General features: G+C 39.1%; 1 protein-coding gene across 6 annotated transcripts in view; it reads left to right on the top strand.

Moving 5' to 3' along the window:
• The window catches only part of BBX (BBX high mobility group box domain containing), a 284,140-nt gene that overhangs the window by 169,662 nt on the left and 89,193 nt on the right, over positions 1–25,285 (top strand). For all 6 annotated transcript variants that reach the window (XM_047100273.1, XM_047100277.1, XM_047100278.1 and 3 more), the window contains 2 exons: positions 10,587–10,757; positions 16,185–16,424. In XM_047100273.1, coding sequence (XP_046956229.1) covers positions 10,596–10,757; positions 16,185–16,424 — 402 coding nt within the window. In that variant the 5' untranslated portion in view covers positions 10,587–10,595. The remainder of the gene's footprint in view (positions 1–10,586; positions 10,758–16,184; positions 16,425–25,285) is intronic.

The following is a 25,285-nucleotide window of genomic DNA, read 5'->3' as shown; positions in this document are numbered from 1 at the left end:
GAGGAAAACCTGAGAATTCATAATGGGAACTGTGGGTTGGTTAAGACTGAATAAGACGAGTGAGAAAGGGTTGCCGACGAGCCTGAAGATCAACTTAGGATTGGAAACTGTGTGGTAGTGTCAGACCAGGGGAGCAGCCAGCAACCTGGGGCAGACCTAGGGAAGAGAAATGGAGGGGCTCAGAGTTGGGGTTTATTACCATCCAGTTCTGAAAGGAAAAGAGAGCTATTGAGCTGAAGGTACTATGATCTGCTGTTTGAGAGAGTAATAAGAGTCATTGACAAATAACCAGAGATGGGAATAAGGCTACTTAGAATGTGTCTTTAGACTAGTATCAACAGCTGTTTGGTAGTGACTTAGATTTCATTATATTTATTACATCTCCTTGTCAATTTGCCTATTTCTTCTGGTCTCTCCCTTTCCCTTCTGAACAGCCTTTCCTGGGGTTTTACTTTTCCTTCTCTATTTCCTGTTCAAGTCTTACATAACTCTTCTTTTTTTAGTAAAACAATGTAAAGGCAAGCATAATTAGAAAGGTTAAAAGTATCATTTCTGTGTTTGCTTCTTCATGTATTCTCCGAGCATCTCCCTGTCTAGTATGGGGATGTTTGCTCTGACAGATCCAGAAAAAAAGCATCTGGCATGTTCATTACCTTCAAGGGTCTTTGTGGGAGGAATTCACATGAAATCATTATGCTGTACAGAAAAAAATGATAATTGTTATATAATCAAGTGTCAAAAAATATGGCACAGCCATTAAATGTGGTGGGTCAAAAAGGTGCTTAGGAAAGAAAGAAATAGGAATTGGGGCAAATAAAGACAGCTTTTTAGAAATGGCAGTTCAGAGAGGCTTGTAGAATAGTGAGTCCAGGGTGTCTGGTGTGCAGGTCTGGGAGAGCAGAGGAAGTGCAGTTCAGAAGCACCAGGTGGGTGTGGTGAACAGGACAGATACCTACAGGCAGGAGGGTATGGGGGGTGGGTGAGCTGAATGGGAGGTAAGGCTAAACACTTAACTCCCACAATGCCTAGCTCACCAGGTGATCAATAAATAATGTGTTCAGCTCCACTTAGAATACATGAGGAGGACACTCAAGAACTTGTCATCTTGTGCTTTAGATTCTTGTCAGTGTGATAATTATGTCCTAACCTTTGTTAATTTAGAAGGAAGGCAAATGTGTTATGCTAGGCCTGTTGAGCAATAGAAATTTGGTGACTTTCTGATTAAGAATGTAAACAACATAAAATTATAGGAAAACAAAGTTAGGCTTCTTGAGGTACATGTATGTACCTGTTGAATTCTGTATGTAAATAGCTTTTTCTCCGTAAGTCACCCCTTTTGATACTTTATCTCTTTTAAGGTAGCTATTGTCTGTCTCTGCAGCCTAGAGCAGTGTGTTAAATTAAGCTCTCCTAAGGATAAATGTCATGGAGAGGAAGTGTAGTAGGGATCTTAAAATACATACTCCTTCATGAAGTAAGGTCACAGGGACCCGAACTACCAGTACAGCTAAGCCCTTTAAATAGTGGGTGCCTTATTAGTATTCATGAAGAGCATATAGATAACATCTTGACAGAGTTAAAGTTTCAACCTGAAGAGCTACTGCTTTTCAATAAGGAGTGCCTTTAAAGATACTCTTTGCATGAATAGAGTAACTGAATTGCTTCTATAATGAGAGTATTACTTTATTGAGTGAGGTATTTTTCATTTAATCTGTCTACAGTTAAGAAGAATTGTCATTAGAATTATAATAAATAGTAAAGATGAGCACTTGTAAGGCTTTTATCTTCAAAGAACTTGAGTTAATCTAATTTGTCACTTAGAGTCATCAGAGATGTGCACTCACTTTTCTGCTGTGAAGCCTGGAAGTGTTCACTTTCCATCCCCTCGGCGCTCCCTTTTGGTATTTCCATGGCCCATTAGCTACTTTGTCCTATGGAAAGTGCCCCGAGAGTCAACAGATGGAAGGCTTTCCGTTAGATCCGTTTCCTGTGTAAGTGTTTGGGCTCTTGAGTTAGGCTTCCTGGTTCTGATGCCATCTTCTCCGTGGCTAACTGTGGGACCCTAGGCAAGTTACTTAGCCCTCAGCTTCTCCAGCTGGGATTCATAGTAGTACCTGCCTCAGAGGTTTCTTGTGAGGACTAAATGAGATAATGAACATTAAGTACATAGGAACTATAAATAGTAGCTGCATACTAGTATTGTTTTAAAAATTATTGCTAGGAACACATCGTTCTGGGCAGTTATATGTGGTTAAGTGTTAGGTGAGGAAATGATTAGCAGTACTTTTTCAGGGCCTGCTGTGTACCAGGCTCAGTGCCACTCCCTGGGACGGAAAAGGAAGAAACCATGCCACCTCCCCTGTAGAAGTTTGCATCCTGGGTTTTTTGGGGAGTGGGTAGGAGGTTGGCACAGGTAAAACAAACTGTAAAACACTGGTGTGCTTGACCTAATAAGATCAAGTACAATCAAAGAGCAGAGAGTGATGGATTTTTAAGATTTTTTATAGAAAGCCTTAGAGAGGAAGGGATATGTGACCTGGGCCTTGGAGGATGAGAAGAACTTTGACAGAAAATGGGAGAATGTTGCGGGGAGCAAGGGCTTCAGAGTTGGTGTGTTTGCCAGCTTCTCTGTCAGCAGGACCCCATGGAAAGACAGAAGCAAGGTGTGTCTTGAAAGCAGCAGGGCTCCCTGTAAGGAAGATTTTAAGCAGGTCAGTCTAGTTTGCATGGAACTCTGCAGCCACCATTTGTCGCTGTCTCTTTGGGTGGTTTTTCCTCTTCTCTGTAGACATGAGAGAATTGTGAAGGTTTGCCGTCCTAGTTGGACCTAGGGGAGGCCTTATTTGTTGTTGGAATGTGTGGTGTCCAACACTGAGATTTCATGGGCCTCTTTTACCTTCCCCTGTCTCACTGGGTCTGAATTTCCATTAATATGATTTGGATGGGATTTTACTGGGACATTTAGGAAACAGTTTAAACTCTAAAATGCCCCTGTGACAGCATTCAGTTCACACAGTGTTTTAAAGACTGAAGTGTACTGATTGCCGACGTTGTAAGACAAGATGATAGAAAGACTAAGAGGATCTCATTCACAAAATGTATGACTGTGCCAAGGAACTGTTTCTGACTGTATATCACACAGACAAAGGAAAGGAAACTTTCCATCTTTCTTTTTCAGTTTTGGAGTCTGGGGACTCTATCATCTGGGAAGCACGTGGGCTATGGTTAAATGGAAGACATGTGTTCTCTTTGAATAGTATCTTCGGCTGAGTTTAAGCAAGCCGAGGCTGTCAGTTAAAACCCATACTCCCTCTGAAAAGCCTGTGGGAAAAGGGAGGATTTACTAGCACAGAGTGAGAGCTTTCTGGGTGCCAGATTCTGTGCTGGGTATTATACATAAAGTGTTCTCACAGTAGTGCTATTATTCAGTTTCAACATATGGGGAAAGGTTAGCAAGATTAATAACTTTATAACAAGTAGTTAGTGGCAGACGCAGGATTCCAAATGAAACCTGCCAGGCTTCAGTGTCCATTGTTTTCTTTTGTGAAGTGTGGTGTTTGGTTTGTACCGTTACTTTTGTGACATTTCTTCTTTAAAATCCTCATGAAGGATTTTGACCTCAGTAAAGTCTTCATGAGTGAGCTTACTTTTGAGTAATACAGTTAAGGGGCGCCTTGGTGGCTCAGTTGGTTAAGTGTCCGACTTGGGCTCAGGTCATGATCCCATGGTTTGGGAATTCGAGACCTGCATCAGGTTCTCTGCTATCAGCACAGAGCCTGCTTCAGATCCTCTGTCCTCCTCCCTCTCTGCCCCTCCACTGCTCATGCTTTCTTTCTGTCAAAAGTAAATAAACATTTAAAAATAAATAAAATGAAAACCTGAATAATAGTTAAATTAACTTTTTTAAAATTTATCACCAAGTTGGCTTGTATTTAGTTAAACAGTGATTATCTGATTAGAGTCACTCATCTTGGCATAGGAAGGCACACACGGATTGGTTTGTTATTACAAGATAAATAATATTCAGGATTTTGGATCAGGACCTTTAGCTTCTGTGATTTGACCATCTCAGCAGCATAATTTGATGGTACTGAGTCTTTCAAGTAGAGTCCACTGATAGTTAAATAATCTGATTTCAGTTATTCTGGAGTTGCAGTGCAGGATGGAAAATGACCCCTTTTAAATAAAGTCTGCCTGTTGCTTCGTTTGTTGTGTATAGATGGTTAGCTTAATTTGTTCTTGTTCAAGAACAGGAAGTCAAACTTTATAATACATGGGGTTTTGAGTGGCAAAATAATTACAAGTGTAAGCCTCTGTTACTGTCAGAAATTAACAGTTTTCTCTTTATTGTTGAAATAAGAAGAGTAATGGGCTTAAGTCTCAAAAGTCTGCCTTCTTTGTCTCTTCTACTTTTTCTTCATCCTTTCTTTTCATTGTCCTTTCTTATTTTTTCATTACTTCTGACTGATCATCAGGAGCATCATTTCCCCCCACTCTTTTGCTTCCTTTCAACCATTTGAAACTGATCTGTAAGAAATTAAAAAGTAATCAGATAACTATCAATTATTAAAGTATCCAGTTTATAGTTTGAGGTATTTCACAGTCATTACATCAGTTACACGTTTCCTGACTATTTTGTCCAAAGTATATCATGTCCAGTTCATTTGTTCACGTTTTCATCTGTAATGAATGTTAAAAATATTTCTGTCCCTCTTCCTTTGTTCTTCTTCCACAGCTCAGGTGGCCGATGGTTCTTACACACCACATGCCACCGCAGCTTGCATGTCACAGTTACACGTAGTTTTCAGTCACCCTTTTTTTCCCAATCAAGAGAAAATATCTGAATTCAGGGGAATGAGAGATACGGGGGTTAATTTTTAAGCCATTTGGATGTATGAAAACAATGAATTATTACCATTTAGTGCAGGGATTCATATGGTTGCTTGTAACAACTCTCACAACTGTCTGAGCCAGGATGCTTCTGAGCACATAAAGGTAAATAGTCTTGGATCATTAATAAAAGACCTAGTGAGGGAGGTAGGATGTATCCATATAATTGTAATAAAGGGAAAATGTGGTGTCGTTAGCCGTGCAAAGTCTAGTGGATTTCTGGGGAAGGAGAGATTAACTTGCGGATTATCAGAAAAGACATACAGTATCTATAGTGGCATGTCCACTACATGGGAAAGAAATCACATGTGAATGTGATTATTCTGAACCCCAAAGCCACATGTACCGTCCATTAATTTAATTCTTGATATATACTATTTTGTCTTTGAATATTAAAATTATACACACACACACACACACACACACAGGCACATGTACTTAAACACAGTCACACATAATTAAATAGCATAATTAATTAGTCTCCCATTGATTTATTTTATTATTTAAAAAGTGTGTTACAGGGGCGCCTGGGTGGCTCAGTCGGTTGAGCGTCCGACTTCGGCTCAGGTCATGATCTCACAGTCTGTGAGTTCGAGCCCCACGTCGGGCTCTGTGCTGATGGCTCAGAGCCTGGAGGCTGCTTCCGATTCTGTGTCTCCCTCTCTCTCTGCCCCTTCCCTGCTCATGCTCTGTCTTTCTCTGTCTCAAAAATAAATAAAAACATTAAGAAAAAAAATTTTTTAAATAAAAATAAATAAAAAGTGGGTTACATAAACAAAGATAGGATTAAGATGCAGAGTAGGATGATTCTGAGCTGACCTCCTCCCACAGACCACGTACTCAGACTACAACTATATATGGAACAACTCTCTCTGAAGACTAGCAGAACAGGTCTTCCACAACTAAAGATAAAAAGAAAAAGCCACACCGAGAAGGGTAGGAGGGGCAGAGACACAGTAGGGATATCACCAACACAAAGGTTCTCTCTGAGGAGTAAGGAAGTCCAGCGCCACATCGGGCAGTCCCCTACTCCAGGAAGATGAGCCCCCATAATGTCTGGCTTTGAAAGTCAGCAGGGCTTAACAACAGGTGAGCAGAGGGCTATGGGAAACTAGGACTCTGCTGTTAAAGGACTCACGCACAATCTCACTTGCACTAAGACCCAGCAGAGAGCAGTTTGAAAAACACCTGGGCCATACACGAAGAATGTTTTTTGACTAATTTTTAGGGTATATGCCAGAGCAGCAGGGATCTGTAGGAAATTTCTCTGGGAATGGAAGCACTCACTGGAAGGCACCATTTTTCTTTCCTTTGACCTAGCTAGCCTGTCGCTTGTGGGAGCCATTTCTTATACTCTCCATCTACCTTGTTAGCACTGCTCATTCCTCCCCCTGCATTCCTCTGCTGACTCACCCCAGAAGGCATCCCTCCAAAGGGGCTCCTGCCCTGGTGGGCAGCCTTCGCTGAGACTGCAGCCCAGCAAAGTGGCTCCCACTCTCCTGCCACTCCCCACCACCAGGCAGCCTCTGTCCCAGCAAGTGACCTTGGCCAGGACTAGCACCCCCAGCCTCCCCCAGAGTGGGTCTACCTCACTACACTCAGCAGGAGCCCTTGGCTGAAACCTCTGTGTGTCCCCCCCCCCCCCCCCCGCAAAAGATCCTGCCCCACTGCACCCAGCATACAGCCTCAGCCTGGATTAGAGTCCCCACAAAGCAGCTGGCATTCAGGGAGGGAGGCAGTCCCATTCACTAGCATGACCACAACAATCATAACCAAGCTTCCCAGCCAGCCACACAAGGGGCCAGCCCTACTGAGCAATACCACAGTAGCCAGGCCTCTCAGCCAGCTACACTGGAGTCCAGGCCCACCCATTAGTGCTACCATAGCATGGCCAGACACTGCAGCCAACCAGGCTGGGGGCCAGCCCTTTGACTAGAGCACCTGCACCTATTCCAATCTAGCCACTACGGGAGGTTGTACACCACCCACTCGGGAGACACCCCTGGAACACTTGGTCCTGGTGACCAGGGGGCATTGCGCTTCTAGGCCCCACAGGAAACTTTCTATGTAAGGCCACTCCTTCAAGACCAGGAGACTTAGCTGGCCTACTGATACATACAAACAAACACAGAAAGTCAGGCGAAATTATATGTTCCAAATGAAAGACAAAACCTCAGAAAAGGAACTAAATGAAACAAAGTGTGCCTGATAAATAATAGTTCAAAATAATCGTCATAAAGATGCTCACCACACTTGGGAGAAGAATGAATGAGCCCAGTGAGAACTTCAACAAAGAGAAGGAAAATATAGAAAAGAACCAGTCAGAGCTGAATACGATAACCAAAATGAAAAATATACTGAAGGGAATCAACAGCAAAGTAGATGATGCAGAACAGAACAGACATCTAAAAGGCAGGGTAGTGGAAATCACCCCAGATGAACAGCAAAAAGAAAACAATTAAAAAAAAATAAGGATGCACTAAGGAGAGCACTTGTTGGGATGAGCACTGGGTGTTATATGTAAGTGATGAGTCACTACTCCTGAAATCATTTTGTAAAAAATAAGGTTTAAGGAACCTTTGGGACAGTAACAGGATGCTAACATTCACATTATAGGGGTGCCAGGAGGAGAAGAGAGAGGGAAAAACTTCTTGAAGAAGTAATAGCTGAAAACTTCACTAACATGGAGAAGAAAACAGACACACAGAGAGCACCTGACCAGATGCATTCAAAAGAGATCCACACCAAGACACATCATAATTAAAATGTCAAAAATTAAAGAGAATCTTTTTTTTTTTTAATTTTTTTTTCAACGTTTATTTATTTTTTTGGGACAGAGAGAGAGCATGAACGGGGGAGGGGCAGAGAGAGAGGGAGACACAGAATCGGAAACAGGCTCCAGGCTCTGAGCCATCAGCCCAGATCCTGACGCGGGACTCGAACTCCCGGACTGCGAGATCGTGACCTGGCTGAAGTCGGACGCTTAACCGACTGTGCCACCCAGGCGCCCCAAAAATTAAAGAGAATCTTAAAAGCAGCAAGAGAAAAGCAACTAGTTACATACAAGGGTACCCCTATAAGACCCATCAAATATTTAGCAGCAATATTTGTAGGCCAGAAGGGAGGGAGTGGCATGATACATTCAAAGGATTGAAAGGGGGGCGGGGGAACCTACAACTAAGAATAATCTACCTGGCAAGATTATTCTGAATTAAAGGAGAGATAAAGTTTCCCAAACAAACAAAAATTAAAGGAGTTCATAACCACTAAATCGGCCTTATAAGAAATGTTAAAAGGATTTTTTTTAAGTGGAAAACAAAAGGCCATAAAAATGTTATACCTCCGAAAATATTGGGGCCACCATATGGGTTTACTTGCCACTCAAGCAGCTCATCCTGAAGTGATTAATAAGCCACAAAAATAACGGCTTCCTCTTCTCTCTACATAGCATTGGTATTTTTGGAAATTGGGTTGCCTGTGCCAAATTTTATTTGTAGATAGAATGAGAATTGTTGAATGGTCTATGGTCTATCAGTTCACGAGAAACCTTTGTTGCTTTTTAAGAGCATAGCAGATAACTAATTCCATTTAGAGTTTTCAGTAACTTTTTACACTCTCGAGGCAGCCACATGAATCATATAATTGCTTCAGAGACTCAGCAGAAGTTTCTTGCTAAAAAGGCCATAGGAACATGTTTTTCTTTTCCTCTTCCTCCTTCTTTTGACTAAACATAGCTTTTAATAAATTGAAGATTTTTATAAAGATGGAGATTTAAAAAATTTTATTAAAATAAAGATTTTACTGCAGCACAAGAAATAATCTGATTATCAATACTGGAATGATTGAATAAATTGCAATACATTTTTATTTTGGAATATTCTGTAGTTATTACAAAATGAGGATGGTAAAGGTGTATTGGCTTAGATGAGCATGATCTGTGCAAATTAAAATTTCTAAATGGCTGTGTTTACTGCTGTATTTGTATATAAAAGAAGATACAGAATGATGTAGTCCCTAAGGTTTTTAAAATTGGTCAAAGGATAGGCAAACAGGTTAGAGGCAAATGATCATTGACAGAAGAGAATCCAGAAATAGATATGTACACATAAAGTAATTTAGTGTAGGATAAAAGGGTCATTTCAAAGGAATGAGAAAAAGCTGGATTAGTTAACAAATGCTGTTGGGAGAGTTGGCTAGTTATTTGGAAAAAAAGAATAAGATCCTTATTTCCTTTATCAGAATGAATTACAGATTGGTCCAGTATTAAAATTCTTTTTTATAATGAAATCATGCCAGTTCTAGAGAGAAATATTAATGATTTTTTTTGTTTTGTTTTGAAATGAGGAAGACCTAAGCATGAAACATGAAACAATGACAGACAGGATAAATTTGCCTATGCCATGTTGTTTCAAAGGCTTCAGAACAGAATGAATCTTGAAACTTTATGAAAATCTAGTTTTAGCAACATGGCATTAGAAGTTTATTGATACCACTTTGCAAGCATTTGGACCAATGCACACTTTTACTGACCAAAAAGGCTATACTTTTCTGTGATAGCAGCAACTGTGTTTGTGTTTGTAATCGTCAACATGAACCATTTAAGTTGATAGCATTTGGATATTTGAATTTTTGCATGAGTACGTATGGACAATAATTTGTATATTGTTACTTAAAATGAATGAATGAGAACTATTGAACTAGGAAAATACTGTGAGAATGCATATAAGAAATTGACATGTGTGATTTACCTCTCGGCTGTGGTGCTGGGTGTGATGGAGAATGCAAACCTCATTTTGTGCTATTTTTAGCACAAATATGAATGTGTGTTGTTTTTATCTTTAAGAAAAAATGTTTTTCAAGTCATCCAAAAGTAACTTAGTTTCTAGGCTTCTGACAAGATTTTGTCACATCATAGGCTGGTCATTGCTTAGCTATTTCAGCCAATCACCTTTTAGGGGAAGAGCAAGAACAAAAAGCCTAGGGAGCAAAACTTGGTTACTGGATTCGGGTGCATATGTAATGAAGAGATGCAAAATATTTGATTATGTGTGTCACAGATGGGGACAGAGGGTGCTCATCTTGCTAAGTGACCTACAGTGACTTCATGCACTGGGTCCTTGAGGCTGCACACAGCTACTTTTTAAAAATTGTGTGTCATCTTGTGAAATAGTTTTATTTTAATCCAAACATTTGATTCTTACAGAGTATTTTTTCTGCTTACTAACCCTCCAGGCTCAGATTTATCTTATGGTAGAGTGCAAAATGTAAATTATTACAATAAAATGGGAGCCATTGGAGAATGTATGGAGGGCCACCTCTGTGAGCACCTCTTCTCTCCATCTTTTCACAGTCTTCTGATGCACAGCTTTGAGAAACACTACCCTGAGTAAGTGTGAACAGGTGACAGTAACTTGTAGGCATCCTACTGCTGTATTCGGGTTTTGAGTTCTGAAGTTATGGAGTGGAAGGAAGTAGATTTCACAAAAGGCAAATTTTATTAGCTCCATTCAGCCAACTAAAATGAATGTTTGATTATGTACTTAGAATTCTTACTGAATCCAGTAAATGCCTGAGCTGGTAGATACTTTAGTCATTAAAACTATAATCCAATTAAAGCTAAGGAAGCTAAATAAACAAATTTTAATCAAATTTACTTTGATTTCTCTCTGTTTCTCTCCTTTTTTTCCTTACCACAGGTCACAGTAATGAAAGGCAGTAATAGAAATAAAGATCACTCAGCAGACGGAGAAGGGGCTGGAAAACGACCAAAACGAAAGTGTCTTCAGTGGCATCCATTGCTAGCAAAGAAACTGCTTGACTTTTCAGAAGAGGAGGAAGAGGAAGACGAAGAGGAGGATATTGATAAGGTAATTCTTCTGTTTAACATAGAAGTTTTGAATATTCATTCCAGAAACTACAGTGATTGGTGAGAAAGATGCATTTCTAAAAGTCTGTATAACTTGAATCCTATTTAACTACTTAATGTATATGTTTATTCCAGATATTGAGGGTTCCTAAAGTATCTGTACTTCCTAATCATTTAGACAGAAACAGATCTTCTTCAGTGGTATTTCTGTCTATTAACTAATGATTTTCAGGTAATATGGTAGCACTCCAATGCAGTGGAGATGGGGGTATTTATAAAATTTGATGCACTTGCCTGGCACCCACCTCGTTGCCCCTCTGGCCTCTCTCTGCTTCAGCCTAAGCCCTGCCTCTGTGGACAGTCTTGCAGCTGCTCCAGCCCTCATCTCCACTGCCTTCATGACATCTGGCTGTTTTCACCCCCACCAGTCCTCCGTGGTCAGTCAGTCCTCTCCGTCCCCTTCTCTGGTCTCATGCTTAAGCAGCCAGCTCTCATTTAGAAGGTCACACAGCCATGCAGGTGACTTTAGAAAGCCACACATTCCTCCAAGTCTACGCGGAACTGGTTCCTCCTCCTCCTCATTCAGCTCTCCGCACAAGGACTACCTCCCCAAGAGATGGGGCTTCATCATCTCAGGTGACCCTCCCACCCAACTCATTCCATGTCCAAGGATTTCCTTCCTGGCATTTCTTACCATTTAACTTGCGCTTAGCTGTATACCTGTGTATGTCTGTCTTGCCAGACTAGAATATAAGCTCAGTAAGAGCAGAGGTCTTGCCCCACATATCCTCCTCTTACTCCTTGGAACCTAGAATGATGCCTGGCACATAGCAAGTATTGAATAGATGTATGTTCAATGGAAGAATAAATGAGTACATATTTCGTGTCACTACAACTTTTATAAGCCTGTTTTTAGTATCCTGCAGACCTTTGACATCCATTCAGTCTTTTGTTCTAGGCTTGGGTCAGCTTCCATTTTTTTCTGTTTTTCCTGTTTCTCAGACATCTTATCTGGATCCTCTTTATAGTCTCTCTCACTGTTGATATTTTTCTCCTCTTTTACAGAGAAAATAGAGGCCGCCAGAAACGATTCCTTCAGCTTCCTCTACTCATCTGTATACTTATTTCACTCACCCATCTTTTCCTTCCCCTTCTCTTTTCAGAGAGACCACTGTTACTCATTCTACTTGAGGACATTGCCAAGTTGATACTGATTTGATCTTTCTGACATATTTGTGCCTGTCGATCACTTGGTCCTGGAGGCTGCCTTCTGTTACTGTTTCTACTCCCAGCCTCACCTTCCTACCTTCATTCTCTTGATGCCCCTCCATTATTCTGCCCTCAAATATTGGTGTTCTCTGGGCTTGTTTTAAGAAAAAATTAATTTTTGTTTCTTTATTTTTTGAGAGAAAGAGAAAGAGCGAGCAGGGGAGGGGCAGAGAGAGAGAGAATCCCAAACAGGCTCCTCACTGTCCACACAGAGCCCAATGTAGGACTCAAACTCATGCACCGTGAGATCACGACCTGATCAGACGCTCAGACGCTTAACCCTACTGAGCCACCCAGGTGGCCCACTGTGGGCTTCTTAATTTCTTTCTCAATCCTTAAATTCTACACTGATATTTTTGACTGTTTTCTTGACATATCCACTTAGATCTCCAATCAGAACCTCCGTCTGAATGTGTTCAAAATGAAACTTTGAACCCCATCATCCTGTATCTTCCCTTTCTCAGTAAATGGGAGCCCCCAACTTTCTGGTTGGTGAGATCAGAAAGCTTATCTGTTTTCTTTTGCTCATGTCTCATATGCATCCATCCATCTATTAGCATATTCTCAAGCCATACCTTCTACATATGTTCTCAGTTTGACTCCTCCTTAGCAAGGTCACCACAGCCTCCTTGGTCCAAGCCACCACCATTTCTAGTGCAGATTAGCATATATTCTGCTGCTCTGCCTGCCTCTGCTCTTGCTTTTCCAGTCTTTGCTCAACAGAGCAGCCAGAGGGATCTGTTCAGAATGAAAGGCTGGCTGTGCTGTTCTTCTGCTTCATGAAGGCAGGGAATTCATATGCTCATGGATTTACCCGCACCACCTAGAACAGTGCCTGGTCCCTATCAGTTGCCCAGTACGCAGTTACTGAGAGAAAGAATGGAATCATTGAATTCCCTTCTCTTTTCAGTCCACACCTGGTGATCTCATCCACTTTTCTAGTCTTGCCTTCTTTGTATTCTTACCTCAGTTCATAATCCCAGCCAAGACTTCTCTGCTGAGAACCACCTGACATTTTGCCTACCCGATACCGATCTTTCTGCTCCCAACCCTATCTAATTTCTCTCATTTGAGAAAAAGCATTCTCTGGTGTGTATGAAGGAATCTTGCCACTAAAGGTAGAAGCACTCTTCCTTTTTTAACCGTTAAATCCAATTGGATACCAACTGTCTTGGCTCTACCTCATAAATAAATACTGTCTGTGTTCTCACTTCTCCATTCTTATCATTACGGCCTTAATTCAGCCCTGTCTCCTTTCTCACCTGGACAGCTGAAATGAACTTTGAAATGGTTTCTCTAGTTTGGATTGCTTCTCGTTTTGATATTATAATTCATGCTTTACACTGCTGATAGGAGTTATCCTAAAATACAAATCTGGTGATGTCTCTTCTATGCTGAAAACCACTCATGGCTCTCTATTGCATCCAGCTGTGGTTTCCATATCCTGGTCTGGTACAAGTGTTGATTTGTTACAAAGTATTACTGGGCCCTGGTGAAAGAAAAATTTAAGTCCAGATAGAGAGTTTTTCACTTTTATATAATTATATCTATTCATTTGTTTATTCGTTTTTGGGGTTAATTTAATGAGATAATTGTGACATTAAATAGTAGTTGCCAACATTTTTTAATATTCATATTTGGCAAAATAAATAATCTGTAGTAAAATATGATAACCTATGTTGTTCCCCCTAAGGTGTTTTTTGTTTTGTTTTGTTTTGTTTGTTTTGTTTTTTACAGTCTGCAACTACTTATTTATAGGATTAAATGCATGTTATTTTACATGACAGAGCACATTCTTCATGAAGTACGTCCGTCCATACCTACTTCTACAACCTCATGTCCTGGGTCCATGTTCTAGTCTTATATCTACCAGTGCTATTGAACTGTACATCAGTCAGTCATCGAGCCTTAATCCTTTTTCGGTTTCCGTGTCTCTCCATTGACTACCTGACACATTCTGATTCATCTTTCAGAATCTAGCTCAGACAGCACGGTTTCTAGGGAGACTTTGGTGAGCTTCCACCCTTCCACTAGTGCTTCACTATAACACTGGCTCCTTGTAATAGTCATCATACTGCTTTTTAATTAATTTGCTTTTCTCTCTTTCTCCCCTCCCCCCCACCCTCCACAAACAGTAAGTTCCTTGGTCCAGGATCTTGTCTTATTTATCTTTTTTTCCAGCTCTTGGCTTGAGTTTTATAACTTAGTAACTGAATCAAAAGTTATTCTTTTCTGAAGGGAAAATGTAATTACTTCTTCAACCTACATAATATACTTTTTATGTCTTGATTTTTCGTAGCTTCTTAGTTTTGAAAGCTAACTAAATATCCCTTATTATTTAGCATTCGGAATGCTAAATAAATATTCCTTAAAAATGCAAATCATTGTTAATGATTGTATACATAATGAGGAAGTGAAATCTATAGCCTTCAGTCCCAATAATAATCTCTAATGTATTTCCAAATCAGATAGCTATGACTTCAAGATTGTTCCACCATATTATTTTGTTTGAAGATAATTGATGGTTAATTAAATGCATTTGCAATATTTAATTTAAACTTACAAGACTTTAAAAATACCAAATTGGATTAAGCTAGTGATTCATACTAGAGTAGCTGTCGCAGTTTCCCAATAAAACATGATGTAGAAGAACACCGTTGCCTTACAGTAGTGGTTCTCGGAGTGTGATCTTCAGACCAACAGCATCAATATCACCTGTGAACTTTTACAAATATGAATTCTGGAGGCCCACTCCAGACCTACAGAATTGGAAACTCTGGGAATGGGACCCAACAATCTGTGTTTCATTTAACAAGACCTCCAGGGATTCCACTGCCCACTCAAATTGAAGAAGTAATGCTCTACTATATGATGCAGATTAACAACTACCTTAGTCCTTCTTGATTTTAACTATGAAACAAGAAATTAAAGACATAGCTTTAGTAAGCCTTCTGGAATTCTGTTTGTGGTTCTACTGTTTTCAAGAAATCTCATAGAATCATATTTTAGCCTTAGAAGATATTTAACAGTCCTAATATATTCTGAGATTCTGTGATCAGAGGTATCTGCAGCCATGTGCAGGAAGTACCGAAAGAGATTAGAAGCAGAAAGACTAGGCCTGGGGCACTTGTATGGCTCAGTCTTTTGAGTGTCCAACTTTGGCTCAGGTCACAAACTCATGGTTCATGAGTTTGAGCCCCAAATCAGTCTGGCTGCTGTCAGTGCAGAGCCTGCTTTGGATCCCCTGCCCCCCCCTTCTCTCTTCCCCTACCCAACTTGTTCTCTCTCTCTCTGTCTCTCTCTCTCAAAAATAATAAGCATTTTTAAAAATTAAAAAAAAAAGGAAGCAGAGAGACTAGGCCATAGGCTCAGGCAGTGGGATTGACAGTTACACAGATGAGATGGGTGGGATCAGAGCTTTGTGGAAGTCCTTGAAGACTGGGAATTGAATGAAATGCTGAGGAAAAGGGGGGATTCAGAATCTATTTTGAAGGTTTAAGCCCAAGTGAATTTACTCCTGTCATCATAGCATTTCACTAAATGATATTTACAGGCTTGAAAATTTACTACATGGTTCCTCCTTCAAATAATGTTAAATGTCTATTTTGATTTTTACAATAGGAGGCTCCACTTGTGATGTGCATACATTACATTTTTTTACCTACTTTTATGTTAAACACTTTCATATTATTAGCTGTAGAAAAGCACTTTCCAAACAGGAGAAACAACTAATATTCATATATTTTTGTGTGTGTGTAAATGTTGTTAATCTTGAAACGCATATATCACAGCATGAGTTCATTTATTTATTGAGCAGTTAGGTACTGATGTTGTACCAGCCATTGAACTAGATGCCGTGGTTGTAAAGGTAAATAACTTTTGTCCTCAAAGAGTTCACTGTTTAGTGAGGGGGAAAATGTTAGCAATTATAACATGATATATTCTGTAATAGAGACATGCACAGGTTGCTATAGAAACTAAGCAGAAGGCATTGTAAGTTGGTTATCAACCACTAATAGTGGCTGATGATTAATTTTTTTCCAATTTGTAAGTTGTTTAAATGAAGGTAAAAAAATACAATTTGAAAGCCAAACTGATTGTTAAAGCAAAATTGTCCAGGATGTGTTAAACATCTGGCTTTTGTTTTGGTTGGTAATAGGTTCAACTTCTTGGGGCCGATGGCCTAGAGCAAGATGTTGGTGAGACTGATGATGAATCACCAGAACAGCGAGCCCGGAGACCAATGAATGCATTTCTCTTATTTTGCAAACGTCATCGCTCCCTTGTACGACAGGAACACCCCCGGCTTGATAACCGAGGTGCTACCAAGATACTGGCTGATTGGTGGGCTGTTCTAGATCCAAAGGAAAAGCAGAAATACACAGACATGGCCAAGGAGGTAGGTTACAATGACAAGGTTTAATGGTGGCTGTGAGCAACCAATCCCATACCCCTGTCAGCAAATGTGGAGTCTCTGCCGAAGGTCTAGCAGCACAAAGGTGAATCCTGAAGCAAGTGTTCAGTGAAAACATAAGAGCTTTGTTCCTATTCCTGAATTCCAAGCCCACCTTGCAAATGTGGTGGAGGTGCCAAGAACAATTAATTACCAAGTTTTTTCTTTGCATATACTTCACGGATTGATGTAGAGGGTTGATTTTTATGAATGGTAATTTATTTATTATGAATGATGGGTTTAGAAATTTTTTTCTAGGAACCCAGCTTCCGCTCTCAGAATGCCCATGGTAAAGATAGTAATCTTAGGTTACTCTAGTTGTGTCATGGGAAAAAGTCTTGATCTAGTCCTAATGCTAAATAACCTTGTGACAGTATCTAAGTAAATTTCTGGGTCTCAGCCCCCTTTTTTTTTTAATGTTCTTAGAATGAGGAAATTGGACACCAGTTTATATCCTTTCCACCTCCTTTTTTTGTAATAAGCACCATTATTGTGCCTTTGACCTATTTCTGTTCTGTAGGTATTGCAGCATGCATATTTAAAACCAGTAAAGGAATGCACGGCAGTGAAACATGGTAAATTGTGGTATGTGCAGGCATGTAAACACTGTATACACAGAAACACTTCCATGCAGGAAGGCTGTTTCGAGAGGTGGGACATTAATCAATTCTGAAACCCTATCAGTGACTAAATTCCTTCAAAAACTGTATACCAGTCTGTTGTTAAATTACTCGGAAATTAATGTGAATTCATCATGCTTTTTAAATGTATTATGTAATGGATTTAGCAAGCGAAGGAAAAGCAAAGCAATGTGGTTGTTAGGTTAAACTTGAAAGGAGTAATTCTCACATTGTTCCTTCAACCTTGTAGCTTGCTAACAATCTTGATTCATGAAAACCCCTGCCACCCAAACATTTGGTTAAGTTCTATGAAAAGTTGAACCAGCAGGGGACAAAAATACAGAGTTTCAAGTGACACATTTTATTAGACATCTCAGTATGTGGGAAAATAATTCTTCCAATTGCTGTGGTTTTATTGAGTTGTTTATCAGGCTAACATGTAACATAAATATTTCTTATGCAATGTTAAAGGATATTTGAATCCAGAGTATATGATTAGCATAGTTGTTATGTAATTAATGATCGCACAGACTTTGTCAATTGGCTGTTGTTAAAGGCAGGATTTCAACTATGTGGGGCACCTGGAAAATTAAAATCAATTCCAGTAGCCCACATGATTTTAAATGTTTCAGTAGATTTCAGCCAGTATAACAGTAATTAACAGCACTTTCCCAGTAAATGGCCTTAGATTTTTTTATAGTCATGTTTATATGGTAAAATAAACAATTATCTAAAACCTCATAGGGAACCGCATTAGCTTCCTATAATTAAACACTTGAGTTTGTTTTTGGATTGCTGTTTTTTGATAACATGCAGCCTATCCTAAGTATATTGTTTGCCTTTTCTTAAATACCGCTAATTTACAAACCCAATAGGTGGCCACTTTTAAGAGGAGGAAGTATTATTTTCATACAGGAAATCTCTTGCTAATTACTTACTTAGGTTCACAATATTTGTCCTGGTGGCACTGTAATGAAATCTGTTAGGGTGGCCTCCTGCAATCTACTACAGGTGGGGGTGGATCTTCCACCTTGCAATTTGCCTCGTTTCCAGTTGCTCTTACGAACTGCTCTCATTTGTAGTTAAAAGTGTGGAAGGTTCAGCTACTTTCCGAATTATTATATAATTGTTTTCTAGCCATAAGTGATACTGACTTGTTTCAATTTATTTACTAAATGGTTTTGAAATTACATTAAAGTGCACGTAATTGTGCTGGTGCTTTTTTGTGTGTTAATATTGCAGCCTTAACTGCAGTGTCAGCTTAAGCAACAAAAGCTTATCGCGTGACTTGAGTATACCAGGTCTTGTGGTGGTTGCTAGTGACGAATAAGGTCTCTGTTCCTCAAGGCCCTCACGCCCAGGCAGGCATTTTTAAAAGTTTCATATGTGTAACCTCTTCATTTTAAACACCAAATTTTAAATGTGTTCTCTAAAGGAAGAAGACATATTCTATCAGTATGGTTTTTGTGTGAATGTGAATACTTAAAAAGGGATATATTTTTTAAAACAGAAGTGATTAGTAAGTAATACAGCTTTGGAGAGTTTATTTTTTTTATCTGTTAAAACTTTCTCTGACGCTTTTCTTGCTCCTGATTATCTTCTATTTTAGTGCATCTGGTGAGAGGAAACACCCATTGTGGGATTTGTTTTCAGTTTCTTGAATTACTGCCCGGTACTGGTTTGCGTTGTTGAAAAAAAAAACGGGCGGGGGGAGGGTTGAATGAGGGTTTCATGTTCTCTGATGAATCTCATTAGAGCAATAACTGGTTATAAGTAATTTTAAAAAATACTCTCTTAAGGATATAACCTGGGTTGTTTTCTTCAATTCAGCAGTGTGCATGATGGTACAGTGTTGTGGATGCTCCCAAGCTCTAACTTCTAACTGTGTGACTGACTGCTTGTTAGGGACACAGAAACAGCCTTCCTTTTCCTTTTCACATCTTTATGTCCATACTTTTACAAATACAGAACTACAAGTCTGCATTTTTGCCCAAAGAATTGCTGGAACCTTCCACTTGTCACTTAAACTAATGATCATAAGTAATTAATTTACATTCATTTTAGAAGATTGCATACTAGACCTTCAGGAAGAGCAGAGTCAGTGCAAAGAAGAGGAGAAGATTTGGAAAGTTAAAAATAGTTTTGAGAAAAAAAAATAGTTTTGAGTGACTTTGTAATACCCCCTCCCTTCTTTTTTGTAGGATCAGGGGCATGAGGGAAAATGCATGCATTTATTGATTAATTGGTTCATTCCAAGCTTGATGTTTTACGTAAGCACAAGCCTGTTAAGTCAGTAATGATTTTCCCCATTCTTCAGAGCAAGGATCTAAGGCTCTTGGGAGTTAATATCTTCATCAGTCATGCACTGTGGAGCTGGGATACTCTTGACTGTTTGACTCCCATACTCTTCATATATCTTGCTCACTTAGATGCCTATGAGATAAGAGGTTTGAGTAATTATGGCAAAAAAAGGTAACAATAGAGTGCATGGGCTCAATTGGTTAAGCATCTGACTCGGTTTCATCTTAGGTCATGGTCTTGTGGTTTGTGTGTTCGAGCCCTGCTGATAGCACAGAGCCTGCTTGGAATTCTCTCTCTCTCTTTCTGTCTGCCCCTTCTCCATTCGTGCTATCTCTGTCTCTCTCAAAATAAATAAATAAACTTAAAACAATGGGAGTAATAAAATGTCACAGTTGTAATGGGAAAAGTCTGCTTGTGCTGGGGGCAGTAGGGATATTTCAGAAAAGGCTTTATGGAATTGATGGAATCTGTCGTAGGATTTAGTATAGGATTCAGAGAGAAAGGCAGGGATAAAAGCAGATGTGGGATAGTAAGAACAGTTTCAGGATCAAGAAAGGTTGTTTTACCCCTGAGCTTAGAATGTGTGTAACTAACAGGAAATGATGATGTAAAGACATAAAGCATGAGACCAGGCTGACAAGTTTGAAGGTTCAGTTGTATGTCAATAAAACAGTGATGGAATTAAATGCAATAAAATGCAACGTGAAGGTAAACTATAATAGCCTTTTGTAAATGTTGGTATCCGTTGCCATCGGTACTCTAGCAAAGATTCTCGTCACTATAAAACTCCATGGAGTTTTTAGCAATTAGTTCTTGCTTCATATTTAAGGTAAAACTAACCTACTTATTCCCTTGCTTGGCTTTATTAGAAATGGATTTTTCTCCAAAGAAGGTAGACTCTCATTTTCTCATACATTATAATTGTGGAGAGAATTTTTGTTTACTATCACATATCATGTACTGCACAGTGTCTGAATTCTTAGAAGCATGCTGTGGCACCTTGCATACTACTAAACTAGAGTGGAACCTCATTTTTCCAGCATCCTTGAAAAACTGGTGTTACACATAAGTGATTTCCAGGGGGATGAAACTTTGCTGTTCCCTTAAACACTTTATCTTATATATTTATCCTGGAACTTTATTTAAAATTTTGTTTATATGTGTCTTACTTAAAGCATTCAGAATGCCTTTTGAATTTTTTTGAAAATTCAACACATTTATCCCAAACAACAATTACTTTATAATTTGTAATTTGGTGAGACCTATGTGAACAGTTAAGTTACAGTCACATTTTTCTCCATCTGTTAAATGATTCTTTTTTTTTTAAGTTTATTTATTTATATTGAGAGAGAGAGAGAGAGAGCGAGCGTGTGGCGAGAGGGAGAGAGAGAATCCCAAGTGGGCTCCTCGCTGTCAGCATGGAGCCCACCTTAGGGCTCAGTCTCAGGAACTGTGAGATCATGACCTGAGCTGAGATCAAGAGTCCAGACACTTAACTAAGCCTCCCCGGTGCCCATGTGTATTAAATAATTCTTAACTCTTCTTTTGAATTTCCTCTTTGCTTTTCCATGAGAAAGCTTTTGGGTCCACCCTCAGCGGCCAATTGACATTTCTCTCCTCTGCCAGTCACTTTTGGCTGTGTCTAATGAAATGACTTATTTTATAGGGGATTTTCTGAGTAATTAGGGTCCCCACTACTTTTGGGGGATGTGGGTAATTAAACCAAAGACATGGGACTCCATGCTTCACAATAGGCCTTGTTTCTGAGACCTTTGCCATTCCTATGTTCCAGATATCAGGACTTTCTTGCTGCATTAGAAAAAAATATTTGAATGTTTATTTTTGAGATGATAATAATCAACTTTTGAATATTGTTTTATTCTTCCCAGAGTTATTTTATAAATATTTAGCTTAGAATAATCCCAGAAGGTAGGTGTTTTTTTGGGGGGGAGGGGGGGAGGTTGTTTGCAAAAGCTAAAGATGACACTGAGATCCAGAACACTTATGTGATTTATCCAAGGATGCAAGTTAGTAGTAATAGAGCTTGAGCTCTCATACTTGGCTTTCTCCCTTCTCAGACCTTTCTGAGTTTCCAGATCTGTAAAAGGTCAATAAAGATGCCTGCCCTCATAGGGTTGAGTAAAATGCAAATAAAGTGTGTACATACAAGCATTCTGTTGTAGAGCTTAAAATGCTATAAATGGTAGTGTTTTAAGTTTATTTATTTTGAGAGAGAGAGAGAAAATGCACAACTGAGGGAGGAGCAGAGAGAGAGAGAGAATCCCAAGCAGGCTCCACACTGTCAGCATAGAGCCCAATGTGGGGGTTCACCCACAAACTGTGGGATTGTGACCTGAGCCAAAACCAAGAGTCAGATGCTTAACCCACTGAGCCATCCGGGCACCTCTAAAATGGTAGTATAGTTTTTATTCCTGATAAGAAAACTTAAGTTTGTCTGTATTTGATAACTTCTTTACAAAGTAATTATTTACTATTTTTTATCAGGGCATGTTAACACAATGAAAGCCTACTAAAACACAAAGCTAAAACACAAGAACCAACAAAACTAATTATATCATTTGCTCAACTTGCAGATACTATTCAGTGTGATTGATAGCCTCTAACCAGATAGATAAGTTAAGATAGTTAAGTGAGCTAACTACTTGATTTTGGAAATATCAGTCCTTTTAGTTAGTAAACACTAACAGTTAAATATTCAAATAAAATAAAATTATAAAAACTTTATAAGGAACCCATGACTAGTGACAAAAAATAGATCCCACAGCAAGTGATATACTGAGAATTTAAACTGAGTCTCTTAGAACTCATTTTGGTATTGGTTTCAGATATTAATTTTTAGATTGATGGAGGGACCTCATACTCCAATATCCTGTAAGATGTTACTATAGTAACTCTTGATTACTTTGAAATTGATGATCATTCAAGGGATGTAGATAAAAATTAATTTTTGTACTGTTTGAAAAATTACAAATTCATGCTGCAAATTGTTTTGTAAAGAGAAAATCTAAATTAGTATGCCTTAGTGAGCACATATTTTAGAAGAAAACTCACATTTTACAATTCAAATTAGTTAATGTATGAATTGAGTAATACATTTTCAGAAATCAAATAATGTTTTCTTTACCCAGATCCCTATCTACTTTTTAAAAATTAGCAAAATTACACTTTATTTAATTCATTTATTTTAAAAGTTTATGTATTTATTTCCAGAGGTGGGGAGGAACATAAGCAGGAGAAGGGCAGAGACTGAGAGGGAGAGAGAGAGAATGCCAAGCAGGCCTGACGCAGGGCTCAATCTCACGAACCAGGAGATCATGACCTGAGCCAAGGTCAAGAGTCAGACACTTAACCTACTGAGCCACCCAGCTGTCCCTAAAAAAATTATATTTTAAAAGAAATTCTGAAATTTGTGCTAATTAAATGTACTTTTCCCCTGATTTACCTACATTGGAGTAAAGTAGTCCTTTTAAAATTTTATATATGAAAATGAACTAATCTTGCCATGATAATCTTTACTGCCAATTTAGGTAACCATATCCACAGCCAACTCAGTTTTTCCTTTGTAACTTTCCTATAGTAGAACCAAACAATTCCCTGGTCACTTATTCAAGTCACTTTTTGACGTATATAATTTTTATTGGAGTGGCTTTATCATGAAAGTCTTACAGGTTAATGTATGACTTAAAATATTTTTATTCTGTCAAAACCATAAACTTAACTCAGTGTTCTGTCACATAATATAGTCTAGTTTTCTCCCTATTAAAAATACCTAGTAAAAATAATTCAGGTCACATAGTGCTGTTGAGTTTTATTATCCAAGTGAACAATTTTGTAATTTTTTTTTTTAACGTTTATTTATTTTTGAGACAGAGAGAGACAGAGCATGAACGGGGGAGGGTCAGAGAGAGGGAGACACAGAATCTGAAACAGGCTCCAGGCTCTGAGCTGTCAGAGCCCGACGCGGGGCTTGAACTCACGGACCACGAGATCATGACCTGAGCCGAAGTCGGCCGCTTAACCGACTGAGCCACCCAGGCGCCCCTAAGTGAACAATTTTAGAGTTAGAACTCCTGGAACTAAGACCGTACAGATTGGTGCCACTTCTCAAGTATCTCCCTTCCCTCTTCCACCCTTGTGTAATGTGATTTCTGCTGCCCCCTTGAAGAGATACAACTGTTTCAAAATTTATTATGCTGGGGGTCACTTAGACCCCTGCAGTGTTATAAAATAAAAAAATATGTTCTATCTCTTTTTTAAAAAATCAGATAATTTTTATCTCCACGGTTCTGGTAGGTTTGTTTTTGTTTGTTGTTTTTGTTTGTTTGTTTTTTGTTTTGTTTTGTTATCATAGTGGTATTTCTCATATTTGCACCAGAATCAGCTGTCTTTGTTATTTGTTTGTTTGTTTATTTGGGGGGAGGGGTAGAGGAGCAGAGAGAGAGAGAGAGAGAGAGGAGAGAGAGAGAGAGAGAGAGAGAGAGAGAGAGAGAGAGAGAGAGAATCCCAAGTAGGTTCCACACTGTCAGCCCTGAGCCTCAAGTGGGGCTCAATCCCATGAACTGTGAGATCATGACCTGAGCCGAAATCAAGAGTCAGACCCTCAAACCACTGAGCCACCCAGGTGCCTCTCAGCTGTCTTTATTTGTATAGACATTTACAGGATTCTTTATTCCTGGACCTCACCAAGGTTGCCATTCTCTTTTCACTGTGCTGAGGAAAATCTAGACTGCAATAATAGCTAGAAATATTACTGGATTTTAGATGGCACCTCCCCCAACCACCATTAAAAACAAATAATTGGAGAACAGTTAGTACAGTTTTCATTAACATTAAGGTGCTTTTTAGGGTCAAATTTCCTTTCTTATAAATGATCCAGAAAAATACTTAATGTTGTGACCCAATTTTTAAAATATTAACATAGAGTATTGTTTTTTGGTATATGAAAATGTCATTGTCATATATGAAGTTGGCAAAATACCATGACAAAGGGTATGTATTTAATACCACTCTGAATAACAGTGATTTGTTATTACTGCTAATACAGTGTTGTGGTGGTTGGGGTCAGAGAGAAGAGAGCCCGCATTTGCTGAGGATCATGTATAAATAATAAACTGTGTCTGTAAAGTAGATGCACTTAGGTTATCTAATCAATTGGAAGTTAAAAAAAAAAAATTGGGAGCCATGATGTGAATTTTTATTTTAATGGGAAATTTTTGAAAATCGGTATTTTAGCAAGAGGTTAGTTATCTGCGAGATTAGACCAATAGCCTGTGTGATTGATGTTCTTGGATGAAGACAGGTCTCCCTCTCATGCCCAGCATGAAGAACCCTGTCCCAAAGATCCAGATGGATGGGGCGTATTTCTTTGACCCTTTAAATCCTGTAATGATGGATTTTTGTCACAGAGTTGACCAGAATGCGAAGTTTCACTCAGCTGTTTGCTTCATACTGTATACAGTCTTCCTTCATTTTGCCATTACTCAACCTTCTCTGTAATCCCTTTCTTGATAACCTCACCACAACAAATGATTAAGCCTTTCTGTTGTTTCTTATATTTGAATCAGAGCAAGTGATTGATGAGGTGCCCAGTTCCAAGGACAGAGAGACATCCTCATACCCCAAGGCTCTTTCTGCCTCTGCCTTTATTTGGTGTCCAAGTGTGTCTTTACATGAATTTATGACATCTCCATGTAAGCTTTAAATTCCTAAAGACAAGGAATGTGTGTTCTTTTCTCTGTCCCCCACATTGTTAATGCTTTTGCTCAGTATATTTCTGATTGAGCTAATGAATGTTGTCTTGTTACTGCTCATCTACATCAAGTATCTGCAAGCTTAATATGGTGTTACCAGAGTATTGACCCTCCT

Source organism: Lynx rufus, unplaced genomic scaffold (genome assembly GCF_022079265.1).
Source record: "Lynx rufus isolate CCGP_SWC_20201006 ecotype Redwood Valley unplaced genomic scaffold, mLynRuf1.p SCAF_5, whole genome shotgun sequence".
Classification (NCBI taxonomy): Eukaryota; Metazoa; Chordata; class Mammalia; order Carnivora; family Felidae; genus Lynx; species Lynx rufus.
This window is presented reverse-complemented; position numbering and strand designations above follow the sequence as displayed.